This window comes from Cherax quadricarinatus, chromosome 93, assembly GCF_038502225.1.
Source record: "Cherax quadricarinatus isolate ZL_2023a chromosome 93, ASM3850222v1, whole genome shotgun sequence".
NCBI lineage: Eukaryota > Metazoa > Arthropoda > Malacostraca > Decapoda > Parastacidae > Cherax > Cherax quadricarinatus.
The window spans coordinates 2,468,645-2,481,981 of NC_091384.1; the positions used below are offsets into that span (position 1 = coordinate 2,468,645).

Here is a 13,337-nt window from a genome sequence, read left to right on the forward strand (position 1 = left end):
AAATTGTGCCTAAATTGGTGCAGTAATTAAGCAAATTGTGCCTAAATTGGTGCAGTAATTAAGCAAATTGTGCCTAAATTGGTGCAGTAATTAAGAAATGTGTACCTAAATTGGTACAGTGATTACCTGGAGTTTACCTGGAGAGAGTTCTGGGGGTCAACGCCCCTGCGGCCCGGTCTGTGACCAGGCCTCCTGGTGGATCGGAGCCTGATCAACCAGGGTGTTACTGCTGGCTGCATGCAATCCAACGTACAAGCCACAGCCCGGCTGGTCAGGTACCAACTTTAGGTGCTTGTCCAGTGCCAGTTTGAAGACTGCCAGGGGTCTTATGTATGCTGGGAGGCAGTTGAACAGTCTCGGGCCCCTGACACTTATTGTATTGTCTCTCAACGTGCTAGTGACACCCTTGCTTTTCATTGGAGGGATGTTGCATCGTCTGCCCAGTCTTTTGATTTGCCCTGAAATGCTGGCAAAAAAAGATCCATGATATACACTTGGAAAATCCTAGAGGAACTAGTTCCAAACATGTACACAAATCATAAAGTGCTAAACCCTTAAGGGTTATTATAATCAAAACTAAGCACTAAACCATCAAGGGTTGTACAGTGATGACTCGGTATATGAAAAAGTCCAAATTTCGACCATCTGTTGCCACAGGTTTTGACGAGTTTGTCCTGTGGCTGGTGTCGTAACATACCTTGGAAACTCTTGGTAATGGGGGAAAATTAAGTTTGATCTAAGGAATCAGAAGGCAGCCTCCAGTTCCTTGGATCAAGAGTCCCATCATCAGTATCAAGCCACCTTTCTTGGAAGAGAATTTGTAACCCAAGAAAGTACCAAAGACATTGATGGGAATACCATTTAAGATTTATGTCTATTGTAATCACAGAAAAGCACTAAACCCATAGGGGCCAGATATTGCCTGGAACAAGAGGGATTCAGATATGATCCAGGTGAGGGAAGAAAATGTCTGCTTCCTTGGATCAAGAGCCCCTCACCGACACCAAGGCATTGCTAATTCGTAATCACGGGGGGGCGCTAAACCTGTAGGGATTATACAGTGCCTTTGGTTGGAGGGTATATGGAAGGCACTCAGGCTTAATTCGGGAAACTGGAGCACAGATCCAATTCCCTAGAGCAAGAGCTCCTCACCAGCATCAAGGAACCTCCCCCAAGGGGTGCAAATTTACAAAAAATCAGGAAAAAAAATATACGTACTAGGCTTGTTAATGTTTATTTAACACATGTACAAATAAACATTTATAAGTCTTGAAGACAAAATTCAATATTCCAGACAAAAAAAAACAATCTAAGCTATGCAGGTGTTTAATACAAGTGTCACTAAATTACAAAATCCATCACTAAATTTAAATAAATTAAAAACAAATATATTACAGTCATGAGGGTCATACTCTTATTATATTTAGGAGAAAGTGCTAAACCTGTAGGGTCCATACAGTGCTTGGGGAATGGGAGACAATCAGGCTTGATTCTAGAAAGGTTACAGCCACTGGGAAACAAGAAACAGTCAGAAAGGGGAGAATAGCTCAAACTCTTTGGATCAAGGTCCCTTCACTGGCATCAAGGTACCTCTCTTGATGAGCCTGTTCTCCACAAATGGTTGGTTAACGAGGTTTAAAGGTCTATCAACTACATGAGCGGTCATTAAGGCTGTGTGTTGCCTCTTCATGGCAAAAATATCTTGCTACTTAAATTAGGGAGTATAGCAATCTCTCAACACACAGATATACACTGAGACAAATGCATATCTCAGTGTATATACACCAGGCAATATACAATTCTCAGTGTATATACACCAGGCAACATATAATTCTCAGTGTATATACACCAGGCAATATATAATTCTCAGTGTATATACACCAGGCAACATATAATTCTCAGTGTATATACACCAGGCAACATATAATTCTCAGTGTATATACACCAGGCAATATATAATTCTCAGTGTATATACACCAGGCAACATATAATTCTCAGTGTATATACACCAGGCAATATATAATTCTCAGTGTATATACACCAGGCAACATATAATTCTCAGTGTATATACACCAGGCAATATATAATTCTCAGTGTATATACACCAGGCAACATATAATTCTCAGTGTATATACACCAGGCAATATATAATTCTCAGTGTATATACACCAGGCAACATATAATTCTCAGTGTATATACACCAGGCAACATATAATTCTCAGTGTATATATTCACAAAATGATGTACATTACCAGTGTAATAAACAAAATTCTCACACAGAATCATGGAACATAACACTCATTTTTATTATGCTCAGGATGAAGCACTAAACTCACAGGGGTCATGAAGCACATGTGGAATGGAAGGCAATTAGGTTTGGATCAAGAAAGGGAAGGGTCAGTCTAATTTCTTCGATTCAGAGCCCTTCCTTGGTATTAAGGCACCCCCTTCCCCCGAAGGATCGTTAAGAGAAAGGTCTAAAATTAAGGCTCGTTCTTGTGTACAACATCTCTTCATACTTTTCCCTTTGAGTGCTGATGCTGGAATAAGGCTCTTCATACAAGGAACTGGAGCTGCCCTCCCCTTCCTCAGATCAAACCTGATTGCTTCCCACTGCCTAGGTGCTGAACGACCCTCACAGGTTTGACAATTTCCAGCGAGTATAATATACCACATCAGTAATCTTAACACCTTTATCCTCATGTCTTGTTTTATATCAGAATAATAAAATTGTGACAAATAACTAAATTATACTAGTAAAATAACAACTTGTACGGGTCATTCAGTGAAATATAAAAAACTAAGCAATAGAGATATTGTAATTCTGCAACATTCATTTTCCTGTTACATTCACAAGGGAGCACTACATACATCACCTGGTCCTTTTTCCTAACATAATATTGCACAGATCTGAAGAACACTCTGAAGTACAATACTGTAATTAGAACCTAAGTTATTATCTAATTTATTTCTTCTACAATGATCCCTTATTTCTGCTAAACATTTTAAGTGTACAAATTACTGCAGAATTCATTTGCAGATTTATAGATTTCTGTTGAACGCATCTCGAGAATAAAAAGACAACAGCCTGTAACTTTTGCACACTGAATCTTTTGTATTTTGATATTAATATTTTTGTTTTTAATGCGTCTGCCATTTCCCACCGAGGCTGGACGAAAACAGAAAAAAAAAAAAAAACATTCATCATTCTCATCAAATCAAATATATATATTATGTTTAAGAATGCTTATACTATCAACTTATTATTTTTAGCCATAAAAAGTGATCATTCTCTCTCTCTCTCTCTCTCTCTAAAAAAAAAAAAAAAAAAACTCGGCCTTTACAGCAAGCAAAATAAACAATGCTATGTATATTATATATACAGTGTATAAATTAATTTAAATACATAAATCACAGACAAGAATGGGTTAAAATTAATGCCTGGTAGTTTATTTTACTATCTGCTAAACCCATCTGGGTTATTCAGAGCAATAACTGGTCGAAGAATAAATTTCAAATTCCTAAGAAACCCACATATCGAGAAGCTTACGACTTTGTAAACAGTTCCAAATTGGATCGTAATGTTATTCTAAACTCTCCTATGTGGGGGTTATCCGTGTGTTGTTCCAGTTGCCATATTGCCTTTCACTGTACAGCAGTAGCCCGGAACCTAACCTGCTATGCAATTGGGGCCCTCCTGTACAGCAGTAGCCTGGAACCTAACCTGCTGTATAAGTGGGGCCTTCCTGTACAGCTGTAGCCCAGAACCTAACCTGCTGTGCAAGTGGGGGCCCTCTTTTACAGCAGTAGTCTGGAACCTAACCTGCTGTATAAAAAAATTGGGGTCCTCCTGTACAGCAGTAGCCTGGAACCTAACCTGCTGAATAAGTGGGGCCCTCCTGTACAGCTGTAGCCCAGAACCTAACCTGCTGTATAAGCAGGGCTCTCCTGTACAGCAGTAACCCAGAACCTAACCTCCTGTATGTAAAACCAAAACTTGACCAGAAACCAGTCACAATCCCAGCAGTCTCCATAAGTCCCATACAACACCTGAGGGAATGGAAAGTGGTCATGCCTGATCAAAGGGGAAATGCAGCTCAAACTTCTTGGATCAAGAGCTTTCCATTAGCACCATCATACCACTTCCTCCATCCCTTTGAAAGGCATACTAAGGACATTTTACTTGCAGTAAAGTAACTACATCCTAGGGGTTGTACAGCACATGGGCATAATGCAGGTAATCATGATTGTTTTATGGAAGGAATGTAGCTCCAGGTCTCTGGATCAAAAGCCCTTCACCAGCATCTATTCTTACCTTCCCTTCCCCCTCTTCAACGTTATGCTACAATTATGGGCAATGACATTACAGGAATAAACCGCTAACTCATCCTTTCAACAATTAACATAGTGAAGCATCATGGAAAATTACTACTACAGCATTATATTATTATTATTAATATACATGCTTGTCATAAAAATGCCTACCATTATACCATATTTTATCCAGTGAAAAAATCGATTACCTTCTCTTGTACGAGATTTTACGATACAAATGTTTCAATACAAGTTTTCCTCTCCACTGGCTGAAAAAAACCTTATTATGCTGGCTAAACAGTCTCCAGACTGTGAAAAATATCATGATGGGCACATAAATAAAAGACCTCAGAGGTGCAGCTGGAAGAAGTTCAGATGCTAAGAGAAATTACCGTAAAAGTTATTACAGTCTCGATACATCTCTACCAATGCAAAGACTTACAAATACAGTAGCAACTAAATTATTTGTCTGATAAATGGTGTCAATAAGTATAGTATAAAGAAAAAAAAAGAAAAAAGAAAACAAAGAGGAGAGAAGAGAGAAAGAGAAAGAAAAAGAAGAGAGAAAGAGAAAGAAAAAGAATGTTTAGATCTTAATGATACCTCTCTCGGGTGAGCAATAGCAAGCTGCAACTTGAATACAAGAGAGGTGCTGTCAGAATGCAGCAAAAAACACAGAGCAACCTGCAAATACATTCCACTATTAAAAATTTTAAGAAACCCAAGATAATTCTTAATGACTGTCAATGAATAAACAGAAGAATAGACTGGGAGTCAAACTGCGATTCATGCATATAGCAGGACCAGCATAACCACTCATCCTATTGTAAACTCATGAGACTGCCTGGCGGGGACTGTTATATGCATGCACCACACTGAGTCTATTCTTGAATTTCTTTAGGCTTTATCAAGATTAAGACTTGACACATTGTTGCAAAGTGAAATACTGTCAGAATTTATATTCTGCATGCAAGTTGCGACTTCATAAAGCTCACCACCGAAAGAAAATGTTGTCTGAACACGGAAAAAGACTTACTCAGAACACTGCATCAATTTACCATTAATTAAAACTCGGCAATGCTTTTTCACAATATAACAAGGCATCTTATTATGCTAAGGGTGATACAATCCAAGACCTTAACACGAGTATGACTAGCTCTAAAGATACCACAGAAAGTAAGACACTTTTTAACCCTAACATTAAAAAATAAAAATAACAAATATTCGTGGGAAGTGTCACACCCAGAGCCATACAACACCAGGGAACTGGATATTCATGGGAAGTGTCACACCCAGAGCCATACAACACCAGGGAACTGGATATTCATGGGAAGTGTCACACCCAGAACCATACAACACCAGGGACCTGGATATTCATGGGAAGTGTCACACCCAGAACCATACAACACCAGGGAACTGGATATTCATGGGAAGTGTCACACCCAGAGCCATACAACACCAGGGAACTGGATATTCATGGGAAGTGTCACACCCAGAGCCATACAACACCAGGGAACTGGATATTCATGGGAAGTGTCACACCCAGAACCATACAACACCAGGGACCTGGATATTCATGGGAAGTGTCACACCCAGAACCATACAACACCAGGGAACTGGATATTCATGGGAAGTGTCACACCCAGAGCCATACAACACCAGGGAACTGGATATTCATGGGAAGTGTCACACCCAGAGCCATACAACACCAGGGAACTGGATATTCATGGGAAGTGTCACACCCAGAGCCATACAACACCAGGGAACTGGATATTCATGGGAAGTGTCACACCCAGAGCCATACAACACCAGGGAACTGGATATTCATGGGAAGTGTCACACCCAGAACCATACAACACCAGGGAACTGGATATTCATGGGAAGTGTCACACCCAGAGCCATACAACACCAGGGAACTGGATATTCATGGGAAGTGTCACACCCAGAACCATACAACACCAGGGAACTGGATATTCATGGGAAGTGTCACACCCAGAACCATACAACACCAGGGAACTGGATATTCATGGGAAGTGTCACACCCAGAGCCATACAACACCAGGGAACTGGATATTCATGGGAAGTGTCACACCCAGAACCATACAACACCAGGGAACTGGATATTCATGGGAAGTGTCACACCCAGAGCCATACAACACCAGGGAACTGGATATTCATGGGAAGTGTCACACCCAGAGCCATACAACACCAGGGAACTGGATATTCATGGGAAGTGTCACACCCAGAGCCATACAACACCAGGGAACTGGATATTCATGGGAAGTGTCACACCCAGAACCATACAACACCAGGGAACTGGATATTCATGGGAAGTGTCACACCCAGAGCCATACAACACCAGGGAACTGGATATTCATGGGAAGTGTCACACCCAGAACCATACAACACCAGGGAACTGGATATTCATGGGAAGTGTCACACCCAGAGCCATACAACACCAGGGAATGGGGTCATTATCATCAAAACATCCCATCAAAGAACCCTCTATTGTAAGTACAGAACTTTACAAGCATATTATCACAATGAACACCAATCTGACTTATTAAATCAGGTACCCTGATTATATATATAAAAAAAAAAAATGAATTCAAAGCATTTCATGCCAGGATTTATGTAAAATGTATTTTTTCTTGAAAATACTAGCAGTTACACTGTCAAAAATCTGAGACTACCTCAAAATACACACACTATAAAAATGTTTGCACCTCCATTAGCTATGAACCATTGCTATTAGCTGGATTTTCATATATACACACCAATTGAAAAATCAACTTGGTTCGGTGATTTTTAACTCGATAGTTATATACAAAATTTCCTGAAAGATTTGTAATATATTTTCTTTATTTGTATTTGTTGTGAAAGTTCTTGCTATGCAGCATGGCTAAATCTACATACATTTTGGAAAAAAAAAAAAAAATGACAAAAATTGAAATGTGCAAAAACCTTTAAAATTAATAAGCATTATAAAAAGCTGCCCACGAACCCTTTAATGTACTCCTTCAGTCAATGTGACCAGAGAATAAAGAAAAAATTCTTGGAGAGCTTCCACACTAATTATCTATAATTTCATTGCACGTGTATACAATAGTGCCATAAATATTGACGAATGACACGTACAGTACTCAAAATACGTCATACACTAGTACTGTGTATACAATTTTTGTTTATTGTACTGTAATATAACATTTTTATGTAATAAGTACAGTTTACAATTAGTTTACAATACAGTAGTACCAGGTATATAAATCTTGCAATGGTAAAAATCAGCTATGTATATATTCAGCTCAATGTACACAATGTATTGGATACAATATATATATTTCTCCGACAAGAACACAAGTACTGCATCAGCAATTCTTTGAACAAGAATGTCCTGTACCTTACAAAGAATATCTTACACGAGTGTTAAAACTTACGGCATATTTCTAGTGCCTCAATTATCATACAGTGTTCCTAAAAGTTTATCATGCATCCGTTCTAAAAATTCTAACACATTCAAGTCTATAAAAAAAATAAAAAAAATTATATCTAACTTTTCGAAAACAAATAGAGCGATTAAAACCTTCAGTCACACATTATTTTCATGCAAGATATGTAGTTCATATAGGCCAGTGGACGTGTCCTATTTTTAACAGGTCAAAAAGCCTATAGAGGTACAGTATCTAGAATTCATAACAAGCAGGAACTTAATTAAAAATAATTTGTCTTAAAAAAATCGGCTAATTACCACCATAAAAAAGTCAACATTATGACACGTTTAGTGACATGTTCGGTCATTTAGAAATCACGTACATGTACATACAACTACATTTGGAGTACAAATTAAAAACTACATTTAATGTTACATTAGATGACTTAACCATCATTAACGATCGCTTTTTATACGGCTGTTTAAGTTGCAAGTAAACTGCCATTTTCTCCTTACTTACAAAAGGCTGGGAAAAATGGCCCCTATATTCGTGATAACCATTTAGTGTAGAAGTCATAGTACAGCGGCTAAAATAATTTACTATTAACCAACACTTTAGAGAGGAAACATTAGTAATGGTCGAAGATGGACTAAAACATGGTCTAAGTCGCAACTAAACACTGGTCCAGGACACAATGAAACCTATTCTAAAGTTTCCCGTCCAAGTTGTGGACTTAGCAAAATCCGCAAGATGGAATGCATTGCTTAGTGTTCAGCCTTGTCACTTTCATCGCTGAATCCTTCTGCTCCCATTGCACTGGAGCCTGGGCTCCTTGGATCCTCACTCCGCTCGGGTTTAGACACTGAAAAGATGAAGATATTATATAGTAAGCATTTTAACCATAAATTTCCAGGAAGTGTGAGCATTTCATGGAGGGATTCAGGGAAACCAGTTAGCCGGACTCAAGTTCTGGAGTGGGAAGTACAGTGCTTGCACTCTAAGGGGGGAAGGGGGACATTTGCTGTTTAAAGTGACCTCTAAACTGTCAAATCTACATGCCTCTGGCAGGACAGTGATAATGTGAACGATAGTGAAGTTTCTTTTTCAGCTCACCCTGCCTTGGTGGGAGAAGGCCAGTGATTAAATATAAAACACAGTTCAGGGTTATATATGACTTTCATGAGTTGAATCAGGAATGCAATCGCTTCAAGTTCTGGAGACTTACCTTGCTTGCGGAAAAGACCACCCTTACTTCTCACAGTATTGTATGACCCACACTCCAAGCATTTGTGGCCCAATACGTGGAATGACGTCAAGGACTCCTGAGGGAAAATAAAAGAAATAATGCACTGTATTACACAGGAAACTGCCCAATAAATTTTGAAATCTATTTTCATATTTTGATTCTGTAAAAGGTTCTGTCAAATTATACACAGCACCTAAAATCAAAATGCTGCAATGAACTTGTACAGAAGGACCCTATTATACAGCAGGTTAGGTTCTGGGTTATGTATAAGTAACTATCCCTCGTTTTATTCTTTTAATTCATTCTTATACATACTTCTATTTATAAGATGTATACAACACTTGGGTATATTTATGAAGGACATTTGCAGACCAGTAGCTTCTTTATTCAGCATAGATTATATATTGAAGACAGTGGAAGACCAGGTAATCAATCCCTTAGCCTTGATTTTTAGGTTAAGGGACTGAACACTTATCAATGCTGAGGAACTGATTACCCCCATCTTCCACTGTCTCCGTAAGTAAAAAAAAAGCAGGTGTTGTACGAGAGTCATTCATCAACTCGACGGTACTGTATGGTCCGTTAATGAATTAAAATTTTCTCTTGAGAGAGTTAGGTACATGTATGCTATAAGCCTCAGCACTGACATGCTGTTGGAGCTTTCAAAGCTCACTCAAATGTTGCTAGGTAAGGTATGTCGGGAAACAGGACAAGTGTCTCCTGATGCGGGTCTTAGTCATATGATGACCCACAGCTGGAGCATTTAGTCAGCTGACTGAGGCCTTAAGAAGAGATTGGATAAATATATGAGTGGGAGGGGCTGGGTTTGATTGGTGTCATGGGGTACGGGAGTTATTTCTTGGGTACCTTTAGGTAAAGGTCGTTTTGATAAGGACCTGCCTCGTATGGGCCAGTAGGCCTTCTGCAGTGTTCCTACATTCTTGTGTTCTTATTGGCTTACCAGTCCACCCCTTTAAAATTTAGTTATTATTATAGCCATTAATTATTTCAAGTGGTGCCTTGGATTCTTCATTCATGGGGGTTACTAGGAATCATACAGTGCTTAAGGAATAGGAGGAAAATTGGGAGAAGGGAGGGAAGTGTAGCTCCAGCTCCTTGAAGCAAGAGCCCATCAAGGCACCCCTTCATTTCCTTGAAAAGCTCACTCTTATACAAGTACAGTACAGTGGAACCCAGAGTTTCGGCCATAATTCGTTCCAGAAGGTTGTTCGAGTGCTGTTACCAAATGAATTTGTTCCCATAAGGAATAACATAAATTTGATTAGTCCGTTTCAGACCCCCAAAAATACACTGACAAAAGCACTTACAATAATACACTTACATAATTGGTCGAATCGGGAGGCGGCCAAAACTCGGGGTACCACTATTTGATTTTACCTTGAATATTAATCAAACAGGAGAGTTCATTAGTTAAAATATTATCAAAGACAAATTATAGCTTATCTAGATACTTTACGTGCAATGTAGAATGCAATACCTTGTGGCAATCCCGACAGAGAACATTGCAGTAGAGATCAGCATATTCGCTTGGCATTGGAGTTTCCTCAATCTCCTCGTCCAGTGACTTCCAAAGCTGTAAGAACGAGCAACGTTATAAGGGAAAAAAGTTTCCCGCACATGTCTCTTTACAAAACATTAGCTGTGCTATTGTTATATTTTTGTTTTTAACATGCTGGCTGTCTCCCACTGAGGCAGACTGACCAGAAAAAGACACTTTTGCCATCACTCACTATCACTGTCTTGCCAAAGGCACAACAATACAACAATTCAGATGCTCCTCCAAACTCCAAATATCCCCACACCTTCAGAGTGCAGGCACTGTACTTTCCATCTCCAGGACTCAACTCTGGCTAACCAGTTTTCCCTATATCCCTTCATAAATGTTACCTAGCTCACACTCCAACAGCTTGTCAAGTCCCAAACACCATACGACTCCACTCGCTCCTACGTAACATGCTCACACGCCTGTTTGATGTCCAAGCACCTCGCTCACAAAACCTCCTTTATCCCCTCCCTCCAACCTTTCCTAGGATGACCCCTACCCTTCCTTCCCTGCATCCCAGATTTATACACCCTCCAAGTTTCCCTATTCTGCTCCATCCCCTCTAATGTACAAACCACCACAACAATTCCACTACTCTCTCTGGATAACACTTTTACTAATACTGCACCTCCTTCTAATCTCTAAGTTACTAATTCTCTGAATATTTACATTACACATTGCCCTCAGACACATCACCACTGCCTCCAGCCTCCTTAGTGCAACATTCACAACCCATGCTTCACACTCATATAAGAGTGTACCACTGTACTCTCACACATTCCTCTCTTGCCTCCAATGATTATGTTCAGTTTCCACAGATGCTTCAATGCACCACCCACCTTCCTCTGCCCCCCTCTCTTCAATTCTATGGTTCACCTTATCTTTCATAGACCCATCCACCAACACGTCCACTTCCAAATATATGAACACATTCATTAATCAATAACTTAAATAAGAATTGCTGAACCCATAAGGGTCATACAGCACCTACGAAATGGGAGGAACCGATTGTTAATCAAGTTTAATCCAAGAAGGTAACTCCATTGCCTTTGATTAAAAGCCTTGGATCAACATCAAGGACCCCTCTTCCATTTCTTGTAGAGTACCTGTTTTTAGTTCTATCAGTGCATACAAGTGAAGTTATACATTTCAGTACTAAGATTAATTCAATTAATTTTGTGTCAAGCTCAATAAAGCTCTACACAGAAGGAAATACTTTCACAGAAAAAGCTTACTCATTATGTACCATTTCTTCAATACTAATGACCAAATGCCTTTGCATTCAAAAATCATACATACCTCTTTCATTTTAATCATGGATGTGCCGCATGTCGGACAAGCGTAGAATCCTGCTTTAATGAGATCGTGAAAGCATGGTCGATGTATGAGATGTCCACAAGGAGGAACATGTGACACAATCCTTGATGTGTGGATATCTTCTAGGCAAACCGGGCAGTTGGTTTTGCTCATTTTTTCAATACACTGAAAATGAAGCAGTAAATCAAAATGTATGTATATTGTACACCCAAATACAGTGGACCCCCGGTTTACGATCAGCTCCCAATGCGACCAATAATGTAAGTGTATTTATGTAAGTGCATTTGTACGTGTATGTTTAGGGGTCTAAAATGGACTAATCCAATTCACAGTATTCTTTATGGGAACAAATTCGTTCAGTAATGGCACCGAACATACTTCTGGAATGAAATAATATCATAAGCCGGGGGTCCACTGTACAAGCATAATAAAAACTGGTCAGTGGCACAAATGGAGGTGATAAGAGAAATTGGAATGAATGCCATATTTTTTTGGCCTCGTATTAAGCCCAGTACAGGTGCTCGTCTATTTACAATAGTTCAACTTACAATATTTTGACTTTATGAGGCTGCAAAAGCAGTTACTTTAGAGATGAAACTTAAGATAATTACCCAGCAATAGCGGCAAGTTCCTAACTTGTATTCATTTATTTACTATTCAATACTGGTATTTTTTTTTTTTTTTTTTTTTTATTATCACACCGGCCGATTCCCACCAAGGCAGGGTGGCCCGAAAAAGAAAAACTTTCACCATCATTCACTCCATCACTGTCTTGCCAGAAGGGTGCTTTACACTACAGTTTTTAAACTGCAACATTAACACCCCTCCTTCAGAGTGCAGGCACTGTACTTCCCATCTCCAGGACTCAAGTCCGGCCTGCCGGTTTCCCTGAATCCCTTCATAAATGTTACTTTGTTCACACTCCAACAGCACGTCAAGTATTAAAAACCATTTGGTATTTAGTTACAGTAATTATCTGTTTAGTTATTAAGTGAGAGTTATTTACTTATTTAGAATACATATATTCCTTTTCAACTTACGATATTTTTTGACTTACTATGGGTGCACTGAAACACACAATGCATTACCATCAAACACTAACCTTATGACTATTCTTGATATCCCTGGGGAGACACAGTTCACAGGTGTCACAGTGGAAATACTTGTCTCGGCCGCCCACGCGACACAAACCACAACCATCACAATGGTACTGATCTTTGTCCTCGTCATCGTAAAGTTTACACAGCCGACAAAAGTACTGGTAAAATAAAAAACACAGTATTATAAAATCTAGGTCATCTAATATCAATGCATATTAAGAGAAAATGCAAAACATTTATGAAGAAAAAGCGAAATTGTGGCGTTATACAATACAGTAGAACTCCCCATATCCACGAATTTGGTTTCTGCAGTTTCAGTTATCCATAGTTTACTGTGGCTTGAAAATAACCCCTAATTTTGCTTA

General features: G+C 39.2%; 1 protein-coding gene across 2 annotated transcripts; it reads right to left on the reverse strand.

Annotated features, from left to right (window-relative positions):
• Positions 1-1,218: 1,218 nt before the first annotated feature.
• On the reverse strand, positions 1,219-13,130 carry LOC128703438 (RING finger and CHY zinc finger domain-containing protein 1; the record flags this gene model as incomplete). Of its 2 annotated transcripts, XR_011394648.1 has the most annotated exon segments (6): positions 1,219-3,872; positions 3,922-8,607; positions 8,971-9,067; positions 10,490-10,585; positions 11,855-12,037; positions 12,975-13,130. XR_011394648.1 is itself a non-coding variant. In XM_070104616.1 (5 exon segments), coding segments are annotated over 5 exon segments (630 nt in total), but the record flags the coding sequence as incomplete, so codon positions are not given.
• Between the last annotated feature and the right edge of the window lie 207 nt (positions 13,131-13,337).